The sequence below is a fragment of the Somniosus microcephalus genome, chromosome 3, assembly GCF_052327205.1.
Source record: "Somniosus microcephalus isolate GS21.2 chromosome 3, FLI_Smic_1.0, whole genome shotgun sequence".
Classification (NCBI taxonomy): Eukaryota; Metazoa; Chordata; class Chondrichthyes; order Squaliformes; family Somniosidae; genus Somniosus; species Somniosus microcephalus.
The window spans coordinates 24,419,506-24,442,911 of record NC_140989.1 but is presented as its reverse complement, the minus strand read 5'-3'; the positions used below and the strand labels follow the sequence as shown (position 1 = coordinate 24,442,911).

The following is a 23,406-nucleotide window of genomic DNA, read 5'->3' as shown; positions in this document are numbered from 1 at the left end:
ATACAAAGCCAGCAACTGATAGAAACCAAGGGATAAATGCCAATACCAGTTTGTACATTAATTTGTATTTTTTTTTATTGCTCTTTATTTTTCAGCCAGAAGTAACGAGCAGTGTTATTATACAGAATATCTGACAGACAGCAAGATGACAAAGCGCCTTTGGATTTCATTGAGCCCTTAAATACATATTCAAAATTATTACATACATTCAAATTTTTCAAATTGTGCTTTTTATATACAAACCCGGCAGATATACAGATTACCAACCAGCTACAGAACTCTGCGAATACTTCCCACCAGACTGCAACCAGCAATTAGTGTTAAGTTAAAACCTTGGCGAGGCTCCACACAAATGTTGAGCCTTAGTTAGGAACTGTAAGGTCCGTTTTATTCATACATAAAATGCCTTCAGTATCAGTAGTTAGAATTTCATTTTTGTTTTTAAATGATCACGTTTATTATAAGATTATTCCGAAACTAATATGGTACATTTCTGCTCCACGGAGCTGCGAACATTATAAATAAATGATTGTATTTTAAATCGATCCTGATGCACGCAGGCTGCCACGAGTACATGTAACATTGTAGAGTAACATACCCTGTTTGTTTATATACATCATAGCTCCCATATTTTATAAAATAGAATTTATATTAAAAAATGATGCAATGTTTGGACCCAATACTCTAAAATCATACGTAGTGCCAGTTCAAAATAAAAACGCATGAACTCGTTCACGACTCCTGCTGCTTGCTACAACCTGTACACAGGTGTGCGCTACTGCGCGGACGCCATTTAAGAACATTAGAAACCTTTTCCCTTTCGTACTCCAAATCATCCAGCCTTGAACCAACTGTATTTTGAACTCCTGTCTTTTCACTCCCACTACCTTATCCTGTAAGTTATTCCAAATGCTGATCACCCTTTACTGAGTAACATTTTTTTTTTCTAATAGGTTTGGAATTTACTTCTTACGGATTAAAATTTACACCCTCTTGTCCTACTGGCCTTGAAATAATATTCTGGGTTCTTTGCTAGATTGTGAGCTGGTAACAGTAATTGTGTTAAAGATGTGCCGTAGTGAATGTTAAGAGATAGCTAAAGCCTATTGTCGCATTGTCCCAAACATTTTTCAATGTTTGGAACATTAATTGAACCCAAAAAGACACCATCAACACTGCAGGTTTAATATAAGGACACAGAGACTCAGCACAGTCATTACTGCTAACATTTTTCTTATAAAGTTGAATTCTCCCTCAACTAAAAGAAAATAATGGAGCCTTAACGCCATACTTTACAGGTGTGTTACAAGTGCTACATCAGTCCAATACTTTACTACCAACTATTCACATGCTCATGTGTAATGTAAACACAGAACAAAACCTGGCAGCAGAGCATAGAAAATCACTCACTTGCAAAAATGCAACTTAAACCAGGGCAGCTGGTGCTGGTGACTTGCCTTCTGTTCAGCTTCTTCACTGCTCCTGCATATTCTATTCAAATGTGTCAATGCTTGTTTTATGAATATAAACTGTACTTAGCCTGCTTCCAGTGTGAACATGATTGTTAAATAGTAATTTGTCAGCCAAGTGTGGAGAGCAACTAAGGCTATAGTTATACTGTAACTGTTGCTCTCTGCCTGGCATTTGTGGAGAGAAATGTGTAGTCAGTAGACTTGAGTTATACTACCAACAGTACCACTCAGGTCAGCCGCAAAGGAGCTCTGGACCCGCGTGCTTAGATGTATGTGCGGAACTTGGCTCCAGAGCTACTCATTTTTAATGTGCACCAAAAATCACTTCACAGCAACACAAAAGTGGCAATATTGCCTCACTGGACGAGTCTGTAACAGTGTGAAACTGGCAGTGTTTCCCACGACCGCTATCCTTACAGTCTGTTTCAGAAAGATTGCACAGTAGTGTAGAATTACACATCATAAATCAGGCAACAAAATCACTTTCACTTCAAGTTGTATGAAAAGCCGTCAGTTCTCCAAATGGAAAATGGACTATTGCTATCAAATGTTCTACTGGCTGTACCCATACATCACTCCAACATTTCAACACTTGCAAAAAAAACCTCCAGTCTCAAGTTAAGTAAACATACACGGCACTGGGATCGTGTTCGTTTTTTTTAATGCAGTGGTATGTTTTTTGAGGAAGCTCTCTGCCTATGTATCAGTTCTGTAGTACACGAGGACATGCTGAGCTCTGCACTTTTCAATTAGCAGTGAACAAGTGCCAAGAAAGTTGACAGGCCTGTTGCAACAATATATTTTTTTTAATTATGAAAGGAACTCTTTAACTAAGTTACTTTAAAAAAACAAATCATTGCATTACCATTTAAAAAAATAAGGGGACCATTTTGAATCTGTAGCAGACCCACTGGTCATGACAAGTCAGAGAGCCCTTTATGCATCCTATTCAATTCAGCAGCTTTGACTCAACTACAACTAAACTTGATTAACAAAAACAATTTCATTCTTCCCGTTATCATAGTTCATCCTCTTCGTTCCCTCCTCCCCTGTACCTAAAGACATTTTCTTCAGTGACATTATATCTCAGAAAGATTAAGGCAAAAATGTCCTGGGTAACCCAGGATGCCTATTTGATGCACACAAAATATCTTCAACATACCCAGTGGGAAGTATTCACAGAGGGTTTCCTCCTGATCCAAACCCATCTAATTTCATTAATAATGTCAATTACAGACGTGCAAAACAAACAAATCAATTTTACCAACCAATGCCCCCAGTTGCACCAACTGAACGTCAAACTTCCTGGGGACGTTACTTGGAGCAATATACGTGGCTAAATAATACCTCATTTTAATTTTATTTTTAAATAACCAACAAGTAATCTTCAGGGCATCATACACAACAAAATTATTTTTGTCCAGTGGTTACTCTCGAGTTAAACATCAGCAAAATGCCAGCTCATATGCCATGCACTAACGGCAGACTTCATGTGGCCATTGTAGGCTTATAAGACCTGTATTATAGGCAGGATAATTCTGTAAGTGACTACTTGCTAATGCTCTCCCCCCTCCCCCCACCAAAAAAAAGTAAAACATAACATTTAGCTCAATTTCTTTTTTAAAACAAACCCCATTGAGCAATGCTGGGAGTCCTTGCTCATCAGTTCGTTTGCTGACTATAAAATGTCCACAAAACAGACTGCTCATACATTAAAACCTCAACTGGTTGCCCGTACACCAATACACGTAGAGTAATTACCACTCCCAATTAATACACAACAGACATTTCAATCTGGATTCCATGTGAAAGCAATGGACTGAATATGCAAGAGAAAAAATATATAAAATTTAAAAATATTAACATGGATGCCTCGAGTTAGGTTTGGATGCGCATTTGATTAATATTTAATTATATGTTCAGATGTCATTCTTAAATTATAAAAATGGCTAACTTTGTGATTAAAATTTCAAAACCAGTTAAAAAAAATTATTCAAAAGCTTCATATGTTGTTATAGGTGCCTGCAGCACACAAACAGCAATCTTGGAGAAGATGCTAAACTTTATATAATCGTCCTATAACCTTAAAGGACGATATGGGGCGATATACAATCTCCACTGATGCAGTCCAAGAACCAGGGTTATATTATTCTAGCTGACACTCTTCCGGTACAAACGTTTAAATGTAGTAAATTTCTGTGCACACTTTAAAAAAAGAAATGCAGATGTTCAACCATAGACACTAAACAGGTTAAGGCCGTGCGTTAAAAGAGCACACACGAATTTAGTACAATTGCGTACAGGAAAGAGGCTGGTTGGAAAATATGCCCTTAGATCTCTATACTCGTATAGACCTGTACTAATTCATATTACAATGGCTGTTTTCCTCTACCCTTCTTCTAACTGAGGTAAAGAGCTAGTTACAAGGCAGATAGATGAGTGGAGTAGTCAGTTTTTATAACTGTACATTCACAGAGATAACCTGCACTTTGTGAACCATGTCACTAGACTAGGCGAGAAATCTGTTGCAAGTTGGTACCCGAGTATTTCTGTGCTCTCACCATCAGGGTCCAAGTATTCGAGCTAACTGTCCTTTTCACAGGTGTCTGACTGCATTTTTTTGTTATAAAACCTAATATACAAAATTAAAAAAAAAACACAACCTACACAAATACACAGTCCATTCTGTTCATGAACTGCTTACACAAGTTTAATATTACTGGGGGGGGGGGGACTGATTAGGCCACAGATAAAAATATGAAACATGGTCACAGAATCCAGCTCTCAAAGTTCTACCTGCAACTACTCGGAGAACAACTGATTGTGCGCTAACACAGAGCCCACACACAGGCGGCAATTTGGCAAACGGTTTCCTACAGAAATTAGGTGTATAAACAAATCAATCAACCATTTTTCACAAATCATACTTCTCCCTTTCACCTTTCTGGCCCCTCGCAAAAAGATAAAAACTACAAGAAAAATAATCAGGTTTACCTTTGAACTCAAACAGTCTCATTCGTCAAGCTCAACAATTCAGTCAAGTAGTGCATTTGACATTACAACACTGGTCAAAAGGAGAGGGTCAATAACATTAGAGTAAAATAATAAAATCCACAAACACAAAGAAAGGCAATCTAAAGTATGGGACTTCACACTGAAATAAAAGCATTCAGGTACAATTCACAAGGAAAAGTATGAAACTGGAAATGGCCATTCAGCCCATCAAGTAGGGTCCTTCCGCAGACTGTGTATAATCGACCCCACCCTATTTAAATCTCCTGAGGGACACTTGTGCATAGATACTCCCCGATACCCAAGAAGTAATGAAGCAAAATTGCAGAATATTCCTCCACGCTCAAATCTCCAGTATTCACCCCTCACCTGTCAATGACATTCTCGTCCTCTGCTCAACTTAAAGGAGGCCCAGCAACTTAGGGGTTTTTCAGGCAGTTGAGCTCATGGAATACCCTGCACTGAAGTCTCAACTCCAACAGAGTCAGGTAGACAGCAGGGGAGAGTTCAGATTGTGGCAAACGCCGAGAATTTCTGATTGCAGGTCGCCAGAGCAGAGGTTGCCTATCACAGCCCTTGAAGGGAACTGCATGGGGCTGTGCTGTGAGGAAACTCTGCAACATCTCGTCAACCCACTACCTGTGTGGGGGAGAGAGAGAGATTCAGACTTGTCTTTCACCCATAAATGTCTGGCTGGGAAACACATCCCTATGACTGGCTCCATGTTAAAGAATATTTACACTGAATTCTGGTTCTTTTAGTTCAAATATCAATGATTGTTTTTAAACACACACACACACACACACACACACACACACACACACACACACGTGTTTAAAAACAATATAGTGCAACTACAATGACATCAAAGAATGGACTACATGAAACAGGATAAAGATGCCGCTGGGGGAGGCAGAATAAAATGGAAATAGCTCCAGCCAGCACTCAATGTGATGCAGTAAGCTGGACTTCCCCAACACACACACTTAAAGAGCACTTAAAGGAATATGCTTGCATCACTAGTGCCACTGATTGGTTCTGGATATCTTATAAAACGTCAGACTTATTAAAAGTCTTCGCTACAGCGGTTGCTCAGAGTTCAAGATGTAAATCTAAACATCACGAGATACAACTGGAAAAAACGGCAACCGCTGAAATGTTAAAATACAGATAGAAATTGTTGGAAACACACAGCAGGTCCATCACCATCTGAAATAGAAACAAGTTATAGTTTCAGGGAGAGACCACTGGCCAGAGCTGCGGAGAATCAATGCAGGGCCCTTTCTAGATATTTAATAGTAGTACAATACCCGACTCAACTTCAATCTATATGCTCTCTTCCCCCTTTGTTCAGTTCTCTTCAGTTTCCAGTTCTGACAAAGGCTCCAACACCTGACCCATTAATCAAATCTTTTCAGGTGTCTTCTTACCTCTCGTGTGTTTCCAATGCTTTGTTATTTTTATTTTGATCACTAAGATACCTAGAAATAGGGTTCTAGAAATGTCAGATAGCACAGAGTAAAAACCATTTCCTCATTCCTCTTGTAACAGTCATGTCTGCTCACTCATTGTGGCCACTTGATATTTATCCTCGTCGAGAACTCCAGGTAAATCAAGGAGGTTCTGTTTCTGTGCAAAGCTCCCCATGGAATTAACGTCCACTTTTCTACAAAACTTTAAATGTAAATTAAACCGACAATTACTACAGTCGAAAAAATGCACTTTTTTATGGTCTTTAAGCCAACAGTGGAAATGATCTGGTGAGGCAGAGCTTTCCGTCTGAGATCTGGCCATGCTGTCTCACGTCTGCTGCCACAGCTTGGCTCTGGTGGGACAGTCAGACACAATTCCAAGATTTAACCAGTGATTGAAAATCCCAGCTTTCTCAAAGGTTCGGAACCTGCACATTTCAGCCCCAGATTATTGCAAAATATTGCTCAGGATCCCAACAGACCAGTTAAACTATGTTGCATTGCACGGGAACAGCACTTAAATTTCTGCTATTAAATGTGGGGAAACAGATTTCTGGGCCCTGATTTGAGGGCTCCCACCCAGGGTGAATGGGGCAGTGACACCCCGACAACTGCAGCAAAACACACACTTCCCCATTCCCAGCACTTTTCGTCGGTGCCTTCACATGGGCAGCCCAGGCACATGCCTGCTTCACGGAGGAGCCGATGGACTCCCCCACCACCCCCCCACTTCCCTAGACCGGCGAGCTGCCTGCGAGTGCTGCAACAGGGTTTACAGCTTGCCGTCAGGGTAGAAACAGGGCCTGGTCCTCAAAGTGGCTCGGACCTCTCAGCAAGGACTTCGAGTGGGTGGGACGAACGCTCCTCGCCCCCCGCCCGCTCAAAGTCCGCCCACATGCCGCATCCTGATGAAATCTCAGTGCTGCAACAGCACAATGCTGAGTGAACAATGTCTCAGGACCAGGAAATGAACATGCGAGTCCTCAGATGCTTTTCAGGTTTAAAGAGGTGCACATGACTATGTTCGATTCCCCAACTGCAGTCAAATAGAGGGTTTCTTTTGTTGCAGGGGCACATTTGACTCCAAACAAGGAAAAGTGGAGGCAATTCAAGGTGACTGAAGGGAGCAGTCAAACTTTCACAATACAAGAGCCCTTGTGTTAATCATAAAAACTATTGTTACAATACATGTCCAGTAATTCACAAGCCCAACTGATGATTGCCATTTTCAGGTGCTGTTTGATTATCATCGTCTAGTTTGAAGGAGGAAAATAAAGAGGTTACCATTAGAAGATAAATGAACAGGACAGATGAAAAGAGGAAAAATAAATTTGAAGTAAAGGAGCAGGGTAAACGTCAGCAGATTTGCGTCCTCGGGATGGGGGAAGTTATTCAGCAAAAGGCACCAGGTCCAGCTTAAAGCAGCTCCCTCTGGATGTCCAGTTCCGAAGCCTTGCAGGCAAGATCTAACCCTCACCATTCACTGGCTCATTTCTCACGAAGGTTTTTGCTCAGCGGACCAGGATTTCCTATACTCGCTCTTTTTCGGAGTCCTGTCGCCCGATCGGAGTCCGGCTCCGCCTTCGGATTTGGCGAGTGCAGTGAGAGCTGACAAGTTTGGGTTAGACCGTGAAAAGTTTCCACTTCTCCGATTCTCCGAAGCCGCGGCTAAAGGTATCCGGAGGCCGGTGCTGCGGCGTTTTGCTGAGCCGCTGGCTTTTGCGACTCGGTTTGGCCTCACTAACACTCCGTAGCCTGGGTTACATCGGAAATACTGCTTTCCACCAACTGAGCCGTCATTCTTTCCTGAAACATAATAAAAATATTTTTTTTTTTTTTAAACTGTAAACTAAATGCAAATTGCAAAAACATTCGGAGAGCAAATCTAAGTAATCCTTTTTTTAAATTAATTTTATTCACGGGATGTGGGCGCTGCTGGCAAGACCAGCATTTTTGCCCCCAAGAAGGTGGTGGTGAGCCGCCTTCTTGAACCGGTGCAGTCCATGAGGTGAGGATACTTCTTTGTAGCAGTTTGGTTCAACTGAGTGTCTTGCTGGGCCATTTCAGAGGGCAGATAACACTCAGCCACATGGCTGTGGGTCTGGAGTCACACACAGGCTAGGCCGGGTAAAGACGGCAGATTTCCTTCCCTAAAGGACATTAACAAACCAGATGGGTTTTTACAACAATCATTACTGACACTAGCTTTTTATTCCAGATTTATTTGATTAACTGAATTTAAATTCCCCAGCTGCTGTGGTGGGATTTGAACTTGGGTCTCCGGATCATTAGGCCAGGCCTCTGGATTACTAGTCCAGTGACATAACCACTCTGCTACCGTACCCCATAAATCCAGAGAAGCTAAAGGGTTTGGGGAATTTACGGTAGGAAATATTACAATTCTAACACAACTCGCTTATCCACTTCAGAAGCAGGTTTATTAGAATGCTGTGAACTGGGCTCATCCTGTGCTAAAGGACGTCACACATGCTTTCTTATCACCCAGAACCTAGCCCTGTGACATGGTGAGATATGCAATGTTTAACTATCGCCCATTAAAATTTTAGACAGTTTCACAAAAGACGAAGGTTTGGCACACAGGTGGTAAGGCACAGAGGTGTGCCTTTAATCCCCACACTATCACTGCAGGGAAGTAGAATAACTTGGAGCCTTTCTCCGGAAGGCACTCTCGCACATTATAATGGCTTGCTGAGAGTGGCACTGGCCCCAAAGCAGGTCAACTCCCTCACCTGTCCTCTGGAAGAACAGGATGAAAAGGTAGGAAGGAACAGGAACAGACTTGATCTTTATCTCAACTCTATTTAGGGGAGAAAATAACTTGAAAATGAAAAGGGATCAATTCCTCACAGCCCAGTCTCAAAAGAAAAACAAGTCATTCTCCTAGCTCTTTAATTTTGTATCCTGGTTGGGCCAAAGCTAAAGAGCAGAAGACTACAAGATCAGTTGAGATGAAGAAGTCCTTCTGCCCATCGTCACCAAGAGTGAGAAAAGATGGTGGGACACATTTCTTCGCGCAGAGGGGTGTTGGAGCAATGGAATTATTTGGAACAGAGGGTGGCTGAGGCAGAGACCGTTGTATCTTTTAAGGGAGAATTGGATAGATATTTGAAGTAAAGGGAGATACAGGGCCATGGCAAGAAAGCAAAGTAGTGGGAGTTTTGGAGCGAGCAAACCAAACTGTCTCCTCCTGTGCTGCAGCTTCCCATTACAGCTTTCACATCCACTTGAACAGCTTGTGATGTCTCATCACAATGCTGTACTTGCCGAGTGCGGAACTGGAGTAGTTTATGAACTCAACCCTGAAATGGGACTTGGACCCAGAGGTGAGATTGTTTCTTACCAGCTGGAGCTGACTAATAATAGATAAAATGATAGTAAATAATGAGATATTACAGAATAAATTTACTGAGGGGAGGTGACCATTCATTCAATGCAACCATGTTAATATATTTCTCTATTTGTTACCTGGCAGAACAAAAGTAATCATCTACGAACATCAGCATTTGGCAGTTTATACCTTAGAGAAATTTAATTATTTATAAAACACAGATACTGAATAAAGAAGCACCTTCCAGAACCAGGGAAGAGAATGAACAAGTACGGAAAATGAAAAATTAGAAACAAGAGTGTGCTTTACAATAATCAAAATTCTTTCCTGTGGGGAGGATCAACTCAAGGTCTTGGAAACCAACTAAAATGAGAGAAAGTATTGAAATGAAGGTGAAGGTATTTTAGAACCCTTTAGCAACTGCTTTAAAAAAAAAAAATAAAACCAAAAACCAATTGAAACTTTTCTCGGTCTCTTACCTGCTGGAACCTCCAGCTCAATTCCAATCCAAATTCCATCAGCAAATCCCGTGAGTCCTATATACCTGACTGTACCAGTCTTGTTCGTACCGACTGAGACATACTCCCCCTCTTTTAGCCACTCGGGGACAGTGTCAACAGCTTCCTCAGTGTCTGAAGTAACTTCAAGTTTTTCGCTTGATAACTCATGATCATCAACCCTTGTACTTACAGTCACAGATTTCTCAGAATCGTCATCTATCTCCAATGCGCTACCTACAGCCAGGCCCGAGGCCCCAGTGTCCCATTGCTCTGTCGACCATTGCGTTGCTTTGTCTTCCAGGCTATCTTCAAAGTCTTGCCAAGTGTTTTCGTCCCCCAAGATGCCAGTGAAAGATTTCAGCTCAGACGTTCTTACTTTTTGGATTTTGAAGGGGTTGGATGCTGTGGTTTTGGGCTCAGACTTTGCGACAGTTAATGCCGAGGCTGGCTTCTGTACTGGCGACAGATCTATCAATTCATCGATTTGGAGGGAATGCAGGCTGAACATCTGGTTGGGCAAAACACTGGCCTCTGTTTGGTCCAATGGCAGTTCGGCTGTCTCAGAAGTAGAGAAGCTGTTTTCAGTGTCACCTGATGCAGATTTTTCTACGGCTTCTGCTGCCATTGCTTCATGTGCAGACACTGCTGTTACCTCAGAGTTTAGTGATCGATTCTGTAAGCTTCCACAATCCTTCCCAGTATCCTTGTTTGGGCTTTGCATTTGAGGTTGGCTTGCACCTTCACTGGGCCTCTGTGCAGCAGCACTTTCCGCTTGATTCATTTGCTGCTGCACATCCAGCGATCCACTAGCCGCAAGTCCAGCAAAGCAGGAATTTGGTTTCACCTCAGCGCCCAGCTGTGTCGAACTCTCGCTGCCCGATACTTGATTTTGTAACTGGGCCGACGTGTCGCTGTCTGGAGTTGCCCGATTGGGCGGGGGCACGCCGACATCGCCACTTGTCGCCGTAGCGGTTTCGGAGAGGGTTGCTATGGAAACGCTGTGGGAGAAATATCCACTCGAAGCGTCGCTCGAAGGACTCTGAGGCTCTTCTTGGGATTCATGGCTGGGTGTGTCTGCAGGCTCATTCTTCAAAGGCACACTTCGAGTCTCTGAGCCCGTCTCTGCAGGCTGGGTGGGTTTTGTCATCACCACTGAAGCAGAAGCTACTGTCTCTTTTTCTTCGTGAGCCTGATGAAAATGTATAGAAACACCACGTTTTGGCAAAGCAAAAGGTGTTAGTGCATTTCACCCCCTCTCTTCACTACCCCCCATAGACATTTATACTTTGCACTGATCAAGTACAAGGAGGCACCTGCGATGCCGAGATCATGAATAAATCTCATATGTTCTTCATCATCCTCCTCCTAGCTGGAGGAAGATACCTCTGGGGACACTCCACAAAGGAGGTGCGAAAGAGAATTGAGCAAAACAGGGGTAAAAAAAGATGTCTTTTTAAAAAATAGATTTTCTCAGTCTGTCCTCGATCTATTAAGCATTATACCATATACATCACGAAAGACAAATACTATGAAAATTAATTTTAAAAAAATATAACTTTTTAAAAAGGAAATACATTTGTATTTATATAGCAACTTATCAAGTTCTCAGGACATCTCAAAAGTGCTTCACAATAAATTTCTTTTGAAGCACAGTCACTGTTCTTGTGCAGTAAAATCAGCAGCCAATTCTGCACAGCAAGGTCCATATATAGGTTCAATAAAGAATATGCTGGGTGGAGAAGGCAGTGACCACTTATTAAAAAATGTAAACACAAGAACCTTGTTCTTGCTGTCAAATCCCTCCATGGTCTTGCACCACAGTATTTGAGTAACTTTCTCGAGGCCTACGTCCCAGCCGACACCCTCAGTCCTCAGGATTACTGCTTGTCCCTCTGCTCCATCATTGGAAAGCTCTCTCACAAAGCCATTTGGCCTCGCTACCTCTCTCTGCCTTTAAAAGTATCCTAAAAACATCTCTCTTGGACTGTGCCTGATGTCTCTCCCTTCAACTTCCTGCTATGTCCACCTTTCATCCTTGTAAAGCACTCCAGACATTTTGTTCAGGAGCGCTATATAAATGTAAGTTGTTGAGTGCATGGGGTAGAGACATGGGACAATTGTAAATAATGCTGATCTTTCATGATTTAGTGCAGAAAATGTTATCAGTCTAAGATCTTACAGCCGCCAGACACACACGAATTATAGTACTGTACTGAGCCTTTTCAAGCTTAAGAGATTGCACTTACATCTTTGTCCTGTTCAACAGCACCATCAATGCTAGCAGACTGCACCAAGATTCGAGGAACAGACTACAGAAAAGAAATATTGATCAGTTACCATGTGCTACCTGACCAAATAAGGCTCAAACACAAAATTTGGAACAAACCCCATAGGCTGCCAATGGCTCAGTTTAAATTATTGCAGCATGCAGTAACCTGAGCAAGTTTTGTTTTAAAAAGGGCTTCACTACGAAGCATTTTGTGTTCACATTCCTACATCACAACAGTGACTTCACTTCAAAGAAAGTACTTAAATGACTTTAAAGTGCTTGTCCTGACATCGTGAAAGGCACTATATAAATCCAAGTCATTTCTTTCTTCACACTCCTTATTGAAATATTGTTTAAAACGTTATTTTGTCATAATTAGAACAGATTGTGAGGAGTTACTGATACCAGCCAGATGAGGGAGTGGGACTTGCACTGAACACAGTCACAACACAAGGCACTTCAGCGATCCCATCCCATTTCAACTACTAGCCATGTTGCAATGATAAGTATGTTCAGGCGTAGGGCAAACTTTGTATCACGGAGTATTCCATTACACCAACAGTGGTATAAACTGAGTAAATAGTAATGTTAATCTGCCAGGTACCTTGATACCTCCTTCGCTTATCTCAGGAATATTCTGTCCACCATATTGAAAAGCCAGTCCTTAGGTACTAACATTGGAAATATATATTGGCCTAATTTTCGATCAACTTTAGAAAGGTTTCCTTAAGTTTCTAGTTCCACAATTCCTTCACATACAGCATACATTATTACACTAGTAAAAACATGATCAAGTATTTAGGATTTTGTAAAGCCCACACTGGCCAGCTTCAGTGAAATATTGGGAGAGCTCCCACCTACCAAATTCACAATGTTCTGCCAATTACGCCCCACCTGCTTCGTAACGATTAAGCTCATCACGTCATAGAGCACGGATAGAAGCCCTTCGGCCCATCGTGTCCGCGCCGGCCATCAAGCCCTGTCTAATCTAATCCCATATTCCAGCATTTGGTCCGTAGCCTTGTATGTTATGGCATTTCAAGTGCTCATCCAAATGCTTCTTAAATGTTGTGAGGGTTCCTGCCTCCACAACCCTTTCAGGCAGTGAGTTCCAGACTCCAACCACCCTCTGGGTGAAAAAGTTCTTTCTCAAATCCCCTCTAAACCTCCCGCCCTTTACCTTGAATCTATGCCCCCTAGTTATTGACCCTTCTACTAAGGGAAAAAGCTCCTTAGTATCAATCCTATCTATGCCCCTCATAATTTTGTACCCCTCAATCATGTCCCCCCTCAGCCTCCTCTGCTCCAAGGAAAACAAACCCAATCTGCCCAGTCTCTCTTCATAGCTGAAGCGCTCCAGCCCTGGTAACATCCTGGTGAATCTCCTCTGCACCCTCTCCAAAGCGATCACATCCTTCCTGTAGTGTGGCGACCAGAACTGCACACAGTATTCCAGCTGTGGCCTAACCAGTGTTTTATACAGCTCCATCATAACCTCCTTGCTCTTATATTCTATGCCTCGGCTAATGAAGGCAAGTATCCCATATGCCTTTTTTACCACCTTATCCACCTGTTCCGCCGCCTTCAGGGATCTGTGTACTTGCACACCCAGATCCCTCTGACCCTCCGTCTTGCCTAGGGTCTTACCATTCATTGTGTATTCCCTTGCCTTGTTAGTCCCCCCAAAGTGCATCACCTCGCACTTTTCCTGGTTAAATTCCATTTGCCACTGTTCCGCCCATCTGACCAACCCATCTATATCGTCCTGCAGACTGAGACTACCCTCCTCGCTATTTACCACCCTACCAATTTTTGTATCATCCGCGAACTTACTGATCATACCTTTTACATTCATATCCAAGTCATTAATGAAATCTTCCATACGTCAAGCCTGCACCAATTACTCTTCCCTCAACTTGGGCACGCTCATTGTCACAACTGGCCTCCTTCAACACTGTAGTCAATTGAACCAGCCAACTCAAATTGCCCATGCTCCTGGGAGCCGCAGGGACTTAAGTTCTTATTGTCCCCGCATCTAAATAGACTGAAATAACACTGAACAAAAAGGGTTTTCAGTGTCTGTAGTCCCTCCCTTCCCCCGTCATATATATTTAGTTCATATTGAGAAAATGTCATTCCACAGTTAGATTCCTCACCTGCTGATTTGACAGAGGGGCAGATCTTCTCTTCTCCTCGTCCCGTGCAGGGAAAAGTGATTTGAGGAGTTTGGGCATCTGAGGTACAAAGGCCTTCATTGGGTTCAAGTAAGAAGCTGCTAGCGCTGAGAACGAGTCTGATAAGAGAAGGGAGATGATGACATAGATATCCGTAATGAATTCTTTTATTTCACATATTTCTTCCCCTGGTATTTCTCACTGCCACTTGTTGCTCTGCAACCCTGAGAGCAAGGATCGAGAAAAGGCAGCGTTTCCTCCACAACCACCACTGCTGCATCTTCCTCAACAGGAGGTCCAACACAACTTGATCACTCACTTTTCCCTCAGTATCCCTCCCATTTCCATTACCTCCTTCCTCTGCACCCTTCCCTGCACAAGCATTGGCTCAAGACCTAGGATCACCATCTTATTTCTGTTTGGGTCCAGGCCCGCATAAAACATGTCTCAAATACAACAGGAAAGATGTATGTTTTAGTGTTGCAGTACCCAATTCTCAGTCACAAGCAGCCTGTGATAGCAGGAATAGTGTAGTACAATGCTACAGTACTGACCAGATCTATACATTTCTCTCTCAAGATAACAACCAGTAAGTTCACAAGAGCGTTTTCAATCTGTCCCAGCATTTCAATCTCTCCCACATTCAGGCCGCACTGGGACTCCAAACTAATTCAGCGACGTTAATCACTTTAAAGAATCTATACAGCATTGTGCCATCTCTCAAGGTATTTCTGTGGAACAAGTAGCATTATGAATTTGTCATACAAGTACCATTTCATGTGTTACTCCAAATTCCCCAACAGACTGCAGAGCGATCATACCAAATATGACACAGCGCCAGCAAAGGAATGCATACATCCAGTCACTATCCTTTTCCTGGAATACCTCCAGTGTGCAGAAGCGCTACCCAAGAGCCATTTTGGTTTTAAGCAGTCCTCCCGATTCTCAGATTAGTGCACTGGGTCAGGCAACTGCTTAACTTCTTCCAAACAAGACAGCAAGTTTTCTAATGCACAATGATACGTTCCCTCTAGTTCATACACTATAGAGTTGGCTAGACTTCTGCTGCTGAATCTTTAGCACAAGGGAGCTTGCATTCATTAAGAAAACAACATATGCAATACACAGTGAGCGACTCAGTGAGAAAGAAGAACACACACAGGAAGAGTAGAAGAGGGATGGGACCGTTATTTATACAATAATAATTCATGCTACAAGTGCTCATGTTTGCTATGAATCTGTAATAGCAGCAAATTTGGATTGACGCTGAAAAATGGCATCTGAATGTTTGGAATTCCTTACCACAGCATAAGGTCCATCACAGAAGCACAGTAGGTGTAATTGGGGGAAAATGACAAATCATTAGTTATAGCACAGGAGTTCTTTTTAAAACTGGTAGCAATTTCACATTATTACTATAACATTGCCATAACACAACCAAGTTTAAAAAAAGTGAACAGTTTGTATCACAATGTTTGATTTTGCTGGTGGGAGAGCTGCAAAGAGCGGGAGTGTGTTGTGCTGTTGGACTGCACAGCTGCCAGCACAGTCATCTGTTCAGCACATACCATCATCGTTGGTGGCTTTCTTCGTCATTGAGTAAACGATTTTTTTTTTATTCATTCATGGGATATGGATGCGCTGGGAAGGCCAGCATTTATTGCCCTCGAGAAGGTGGTGGTGAGCCGCCAGTGAGTGTAGAACTGCTGCAGTCCGTGAGGTGGAGGTGCTCCCACAGTGCTGTTAGGGATGGAGTTTGACCCAGCGACGATGAAGGAACGGCGATATATTTCTAGGTCAGGACGGTGTGTGATTTGGAGGGGACGTTGCAGGTGGTGGTGTTCCCATGCGCCTGCTGCCCTTGTCCTTCTAAGTGGTAGAGGTCACGGGTTTGGGAATAAACAGTTTAATAAACCTTACTGGAGCTGGGCAGCACTGCAGTGACTGTAAACACTGGAACCTGCACTGAAAGAGACAGGATATGGAGCTGGAGATATATTAAATCCAACTACCGAGAATACAAGGAATGCTGAAAGCAAGGTAGGGGGTGAGAGAGAGAGGAGAGTTGGCCCTGATAGAAAATCATAGATAAAATATTTATTGTATGATGCTGCTTATTTTCTGGGGAAAATTATTAATGCTGTTGGCATTTATATTTGCATCACCTGGGCTACTAAAATTTCAGTCCATTAATTTTTGGATTGTGTTTTTACTGCAGTCAGCACTTTCTTCCCCCAGTCGCACAACAGCACTTTCAACCTATGGTGAATCCTGCAGTGCCTACTTAGGATTATAGTCCAGATCAAAGAGTGAACACAGAACTGACTGTTGAGATGGTGCATGTCTTCTGGCCTACTGTTCAAAAAGATGCAATTGGAAACCAGTGAGACTTTTTCCACTCATTGAAACTTATAAAATTCTGACAGGACTGGACAGACTAGGTGCAGGAAGGATGTTCCCGATGGCGGGGGAATCACAGAATCAACAGTGCAGATAGAGGCCATTTCGGCCCATCGAGCCTGCACCGACACATATCCCACCCTATCCCCGTAACCCCCCGTATTTAATCCCCTAACACGAAGGGTCAATTTATCATAGCCAAATCAACCTAACCTGCACATCTTTGGACTGTGGGAGGAAACCGGAGCACCCGGAGGAAACCCACGCAGACACAGGGAGAATGTGCAAACTCCACACAGACAGTCGCCCGAGGCCAGATTTGAACCCGGGTCCCTGGCGCTGTGAGGCAACAGTGCTAACCACTATGCCACCGTGCCCCCCTAGTCCAGAACCAGGGGTCACAGTCTAAGGATAAGGGGTAAGCCATTTAGGACAGAGATGAGGAGGAATTTCTTCACCCAGAGAGTGGTGAACCTGTGGAATTCTCTACCACAGAGGGCGGTGGAGGCCAATTCATTAAATATATTCAAGAAGGAGTTAGATATATTTCTTAAGGCTAAAGGGATCAAGGGGTATGGGAGAAAGCAGGGACCGGGTACTGAATTTGGATGATCAGCCATGATCTCATTGAATGGTGGAGCAGGCTCGAGGGGCCGAATGGCCTACTCCTGCTCCTATCTTCTATGTGATGCACACACAAGGTGTGAAACGCGCCGTGAGTATTTTTGTGAGGTTAGCCCAGATTTTAAGTCCTTCTCTTCCAACACTGAAAACTCTTCTTCACCTTCGAGAGTAAAGTGATTGTTTGCTCTCGAGAGAAAATCTAAATCCACATTAAGTACAGAAAGCACACGGTTCCCAATTTGCATAATTTCTACCTATTATATACAGAAAGAAAGAGTTTGATTTGGTTTTCTGCCCTTTTATTGCTAACTTTTGTTCAGTTATGCTCTACTTAATGCACCTTAAAGTTTAATTTTTTTTTTAAGTCAATGGTTGAACACTGAAAAGTTGTGCTGCAAAAGTTATTTTGTTAGCCACCTATTGACAGCATACCATCTATCAATAGGGAGAGTTTAGGGTCTGCAGAGGCACTGGTCATTGTGCACAGTGACAGTTTGAAGTGAACAGTGTCTTTTTGTGAATATAAATTAGGTGACAGGAAGTAAAGATTTTACAAGATAAAGATTGAAGCAGCAGCTGATAGGAGCTGGGCATGTTTCTGAAAAACAATAGATTTTTATGAGGTTATGGCCGTTTAAGATTATAATAAAGCTCTAATACAGTGGAAGCTTCAACACCAATTGCAGAGACTGAAGTAAAATTGGTTCATTATTCACAAAGACTTTCTGTATCTTTCAATCCATTTAGCTCAAATCTTCTCCAGCTGAAGACGTGAAATCTCCTCGACGAAGCTTTCTACAACAAGGAAGACTTAAAAGAGCTTTCGACATGCATCCCTTGGTGAAATTCACTTTCTACATCTAGTGTCAAAGTTATTGACATAAATTCTGGTTGGAGATCTAAAGTGGATCGATGAAATAACAGGTGGTCTGGGCTCAAAAGGAGGAATCAAGTTTCTGTGGATCCTCGTTCCTTTTCTTACCTGGATTCCCCTTACTCTGCACACCATCAGTCACACCAACCCCATTCTGAACCTGCACCTCTCTACAAGGTGTGCCCGAAGTCTGGAGCAAACTGTCCAGATACTCCCCCCGCTCCCTTATGTGTCGGAGTGTCTCCAACTCGGACTCCAGTTCAATGACTGTGCGCCAGAGAGATTCGATACGGTTACATCTACTGCAGATGTGTTCACTCGGGACAGTCTCGCTGTCCACAAACTCCCACATGCTGCAGTCCAGACACACAACCTGTTCTGCCAGATCTTAGACTAACCTTGTTCTATTTATTTAATTAGCTAACGTCTTTATTCAAACGATTATTTATAGTTATATTCATTAGTTTATCTAGTTAAGTTATTAAGGCTGAGGGGTGACCTGATCGAGGTCTTTAAGAATATGAAAGGCTTTGAAAGGGTAGATGTTTCCACTCGTGGTGGTGGGGGGGTGGGGGTGGTGTGGAGACCAAAACCAGGGGCCATAAATAGAAGATGGTCACTAATAAATCCAATCGAGAATTCAGGAGAAACTTCTTTACCCAGAGAGTGGTTAGAATGTGAACTCACTACCACAGTTGAGGTGAATAGCAGAGATACATTTAAAGGGCAGCTAGATAAACACATGAGGGAGAAAGGAAGAGAGGGTTATGCTGATAGGGTTGGAAGGAGGCTCGTGTGGAACATAAACACTGGCACGGACCAGTTGGGCCGAATGGCCTGTTTCTGTGCTGTACATTCTATGTAATCCCCATCTTAAAAACTGAGGTTTTAGGACAGACAAAGGAGTAAAGTACCTCAGAAGGAAAGCATTTCCTCTTAAATGGAGAAACGTTCCACGACCTATTGTGGGGGTTTGTAAAGGACAGTGGGTCTGGCAAGCCAACTGCAATTATCTTTTCTTTAGGATTATGAGTTTTCTTTAAAAAGTACATTGTGCCTTTTGAAACCATTAAAACAGCAGCATTGTGACAGCTGAATGTCTGCTGTTTTTAATATCCCCAGAATTCAGATATTTTGGCTTGCCCAAAATTTCTTGCAGTATTCCCTTAGAAAAAAAAAAGCTGTTCCAAGTCGCATCTTTGCACCAGTTCTCACCTGCATCTTGTGACTGGATTGGCATGGAATGCCTGGACACCGGGGAACGGTATGGAGGTGTCTTCTTGTTCGACTGCAGTGCAGCCATGGATATGTCCTGGTGACTCTCCCATCGACTCTGCCCAGGGAAAATATACAAGAAAAGAAATTCATTCAACATTTTAAGCTATGTTTTTGTGGCCATCCTCAAAAAAGATAGCAGCACATGAGAGAAACAATACATTAGAATTTCCCTTTTTCTCAGGATGTAGGCACTGAGCTAATTTTTAAGGGGAACACAGGTGGAGATGAGGCTCTCCATTCACTCTCTCATTTAAGTCCCTTGGAGCACCATACACTAGATAAGAGGGGTGGCTCTATAACTAACTCCTACAAGATGCACCAAGGCCACTGCAACACTTTCACTCCCTACTTGTGTACGTGTTTGATCGTGTGTGTTTAAGTGGAAAGAGGAGGAGAGAGGCACAGAACATGTGCATGTCTGGATTAGTAAGTCACCCCATGCAAAATTCAAAGGCATATACCCAAGTTCCAGTATTCCCATCAGAGCTAGGAAATAGCACAAGTGTATCAATGTTTTCATTCTACTTCCAAAGCACTGCAATTTGGACAAGACACCGCACATGTCATAATCAACTGTAAAAAGAAAATGATTGCAACAGTTTTGATTAATATATTAAGACATTTAAAGAAGTCTTTTATAGGCAAATATTTTTTCAATATTTACTGGATCCTTAACCATCACAAGATCAAACCTGGAGCTGCAATTACAATGAATGCTGATGGAGCGAATGCCAGAAAAGCCCCTTCCCACTAATTGATTCTTAATTCTATTCATCTTGAAGTAATGCTGATTTTATGAATCCAATCTATGAACTGCAAAGTTACTTCATATTTGAAGTGAGTAGTGCAGATATTAAGTTCATTTTTCCAATCAGCAGCCAACTTTGGTTACTGGACACAATTTTCAGCAGGCAAACAGTGATCGGTTGACGATGATTGTCTGCACCCTTAACACAAGTTGACAACAAAAAGGAGGCCAGTGCCCGAGGGACATTGCAATTACAATGCCATTGGGGATTGGGGGTGCTGCTTCCAACACAATATGCATCAAAGGCCTAAGCATTTCATACTCGTAAGCAATGTTCGCTTTAATTTTTTGGGGGTGCACAGTTCCTTTAACGGGCTGCGCGGCCCATTCAAATTTCCGCACATGCGCTGTTTTTCCATTGTGAAGCCGGCAAGCAGCCTGCGCGGGACCTCCAGAGCGCTGCGCAGCCACTTAACGGGGAACATCGCTCGTAGAGGGAACACAGTTTATCAAAGCTTCACGGCTCCCATGATCTTGTATCCCCCAGGTGCTCAACTGTTGCTTAATGGCACCATAGAAACAGAAGATAGGAGGAGTAGGCCATTCGGCCCCTCGAGCCTGCTCCGCCATTCAATGCGATCATGGCTGATCATCCAAATTCAGTACCCGGTCCCTGCTTTCTCCCCATATCCCTTGATCCCTTTAGCCTTAAGAAATATATCCAACTCCTTCTTGAATATATTTAATGAATTGGCCTCTACTGCCTTCTGTGGTAGAGAATTCCACAGGTTCACCACTCTCTGGGTGAAGAAATTCCTCCTCATTTCTGTCCTAAATGGCTTACCCCTTATCCTTAGACTGTGACCCCTGGTTCTGGACTCCCCGATCATCGGGAACATCCTTCCTGCATCTAGTCTGTCCAGTCCTGTCAGAATTTTATAAGTTTCAATGAGATCCCCTCTCATTCTTCTAAACTCCAGCGAGTATAAGCCCAATCGGCCCAATCTCTCCTCATACGTCATTCCTGCCATCCCAGGTATCAGTCTGGTGAATCTTCGCTGAACTCCCTCCATGGCAAGAACATCCTTCCTCAGATAAGGCGACCAGAACTGCACACAATACTCAAGATGTGGTCTCACCAAGGCCCTGAAACAACTGCAGCAAGACATCCTTGCTCCTGTACTTGAACCCTCTCGCTACGAAGGCCAACATACCATTTGCCTTCTTAACCGCCTGCTGCACCTGCATGCTTACCTTCCCAGCATGTGCTGGGATACATTTAACCGGAATTGTACCACTCCCAACTGTAAGTTCACCATGCAGTAGAGATGTAGGAATTAACTAAAAATGTCAAGGTTTGATTATTCAGAAGTTATTCCTTGGTGCAGTTTAATAATTCCATAATTTAATAAATGCTCTGTGTTATACGAATTGCAGGAATGTAGTTACCTTGTTACGTTCAAGACTTGATCTTGCACTAAGGTCGTGACGGCTCCCAGACAACTTTAAATGCAAAGGTTCAAAAGAAGCACAAGTTATTTCAGCTCCAAGTGAAAACTATTAAGGTATCAGGATAGGTCAGAACATGCAAACTACCAGAGAAATTAAATAAATACTTTGTTTCTGTCTTCACGGAGGAAGACACAAAAAACCTCCCAGAAATACGAGAAAACCAAGGGTGTGGCGAGAATGTGGAACTTAAAGAAACTATTAGTAAAAAAAACAGTACTAGCAAAATTAATGGGACTAAAAGGCGATAAATCCCAAGGACCGGATGACCTACATCCTAGGGTTTTGAAAGAGGTGGCCATTGGGATAGTGGATGCATTGGTTGTCATCTTCCAACATTCTTTAGATTCTGGAACGGTTCCTGCAGATTGGAGGATAGCAAATGTAACCCCGCTATTTAAGAAAGGAGGGAGAGAGAAAACGGGGAACTACAGACCTGTTAGCCTCACATCAGTAGTTGGGAAAATGCTGGAATCTATTATAAAGGATGCAATAACTGGGCACTTCGAAACTAATAGTAAGATTGGGCAGAGTCAACATGGATTTATGAAAGGGAAATCCTGTTTGACAAACCTACTGGAGTTGAGGATGTAACTAGTGGAGTAGACAAAGGGGAACCGGTAGATGTGGTGTATCTGGATTTTCAGAAGGCCTTCGATAAGGTCCCACACAAGATTTGGATGAGAGGACTAAATGTAACATTTCCAAATTTGCTGATGATACAAAGCTAGGTGGCAGTGTCAGTTGTGAAGAGGATGTGAAGAGGCTTCAAGGGGATCTCGGCAGGCTCAGTGAGTGGGCGAGTACATGGCAGATGGAATGTAATGTGAATAAATGTGAAGTTATCCACTTTGGTAGAAAAAACAGAAAGGCAGAGTATTTCCTAAACAGTGAAAGATTGGGGACTGCAGATGTTCAAAGGGACCTGGGTGTCCTTGTACATGAGTCACTGAAAGTGAATGTGCAGGTGCAGCAAGCCATTAGGAAGGCAAATGGTATGCGGGCCTTCATTACAAGAGGAATTGAGTACAGGAGTAAAGAAGTCTTACTCCAATTATATAGGGCCTTGGTGAGACCACACCTGGAGTACTGTGTACAATTTTGGTCTCCTTACCTAAGGAAGGATATACTTGCCATAGAGGGAGTACAACGAAGGTTCACAAGATTAATTCCTGGGATGGCGGGACTGTCGTATGAGAAGAGATTGAGTAAACTAGGCCTGCATTCTCTTGAATTCAGAAGAATGAGAGGGGATCTCATTGAAGCATACAAAATTATTACAGGGCTCGACAGGGTGGATGCTGGGAGAATGTTTCCCCTGGCTGGGGAGTCTAGAACCAGGGGCCACAGCCTCAGGATAAAGGGTAGGCCATTCAGGACTGAGATGAGAAGAAATTTCTTCACACAGAGGGTGGTGAATCTTTGGAATTCTCTACCCCAGAGGGCAGTGGAGGCTCAGTCATTGGGTATATTCAAAACAGAAGTCGATAGATTTCTGACTAGTAAGGGCATCAAGGGATATGGCGATAGGGCCGGTGAATGGAGTTGAGGCAGAAGATCAGCCATGATCTCATTGAATGGCGGAGCAGGCTCGAAGGGCCGAATGGCCGACTCCTGCTCCTATTTCTTATGTTATGTTCAAACCTGGACTGTGACAGTGAGAAAGATCGGAGGGGTTGAAATTGTATTGTGCAGTATTTTTAATAAACATATTAAAGTGCTTGT

General features: G+C 42.8%; 1 protein-coding gene across 2 annotated transcripts in view; it reads right to left on the bottom strand.

The window, feature by feature from the left end:
- Positions 1-49: 49 nt before the first annotated feature.
- Positions 50-23,406, bottom strand: part of LOC147120909 (kinesin-like protein KIF13B) — a 210,350-nt gene continuing 186,993 nt past the window's right edge. For both annotated transcript variants that reach the window (XM_085979428.1, XM_085979421.1), the window contains 6 exons: positions 21,622-21,675; positions 19,362-19,479; positions 14,231-14,367; positions 12,052-12,114; positions 9,785-10,994; positions 50-7,762 (listed from right to left, as the gene is read on the bottom strand). In XM_085979428.1, the coding sequence (XP_085835554.1) occupies positions 7,452-7,762; positions 9,785-10,994; positions 12,052-12,114; positions 14,231-14,367; positions 19,362-19,479; positions 21,622-21,675 (1,893 nt within the window). In that variant the 3' untranslated portion in view covers positions 50-7,451. The remainder of the gene's footprint in view (positions 7,763-9,784; positions 10,995-12,051; positions 12,115-14,230; positions 14,368-19,361; positions 19,480-21,621; positions 21,676-23,406) is intronic.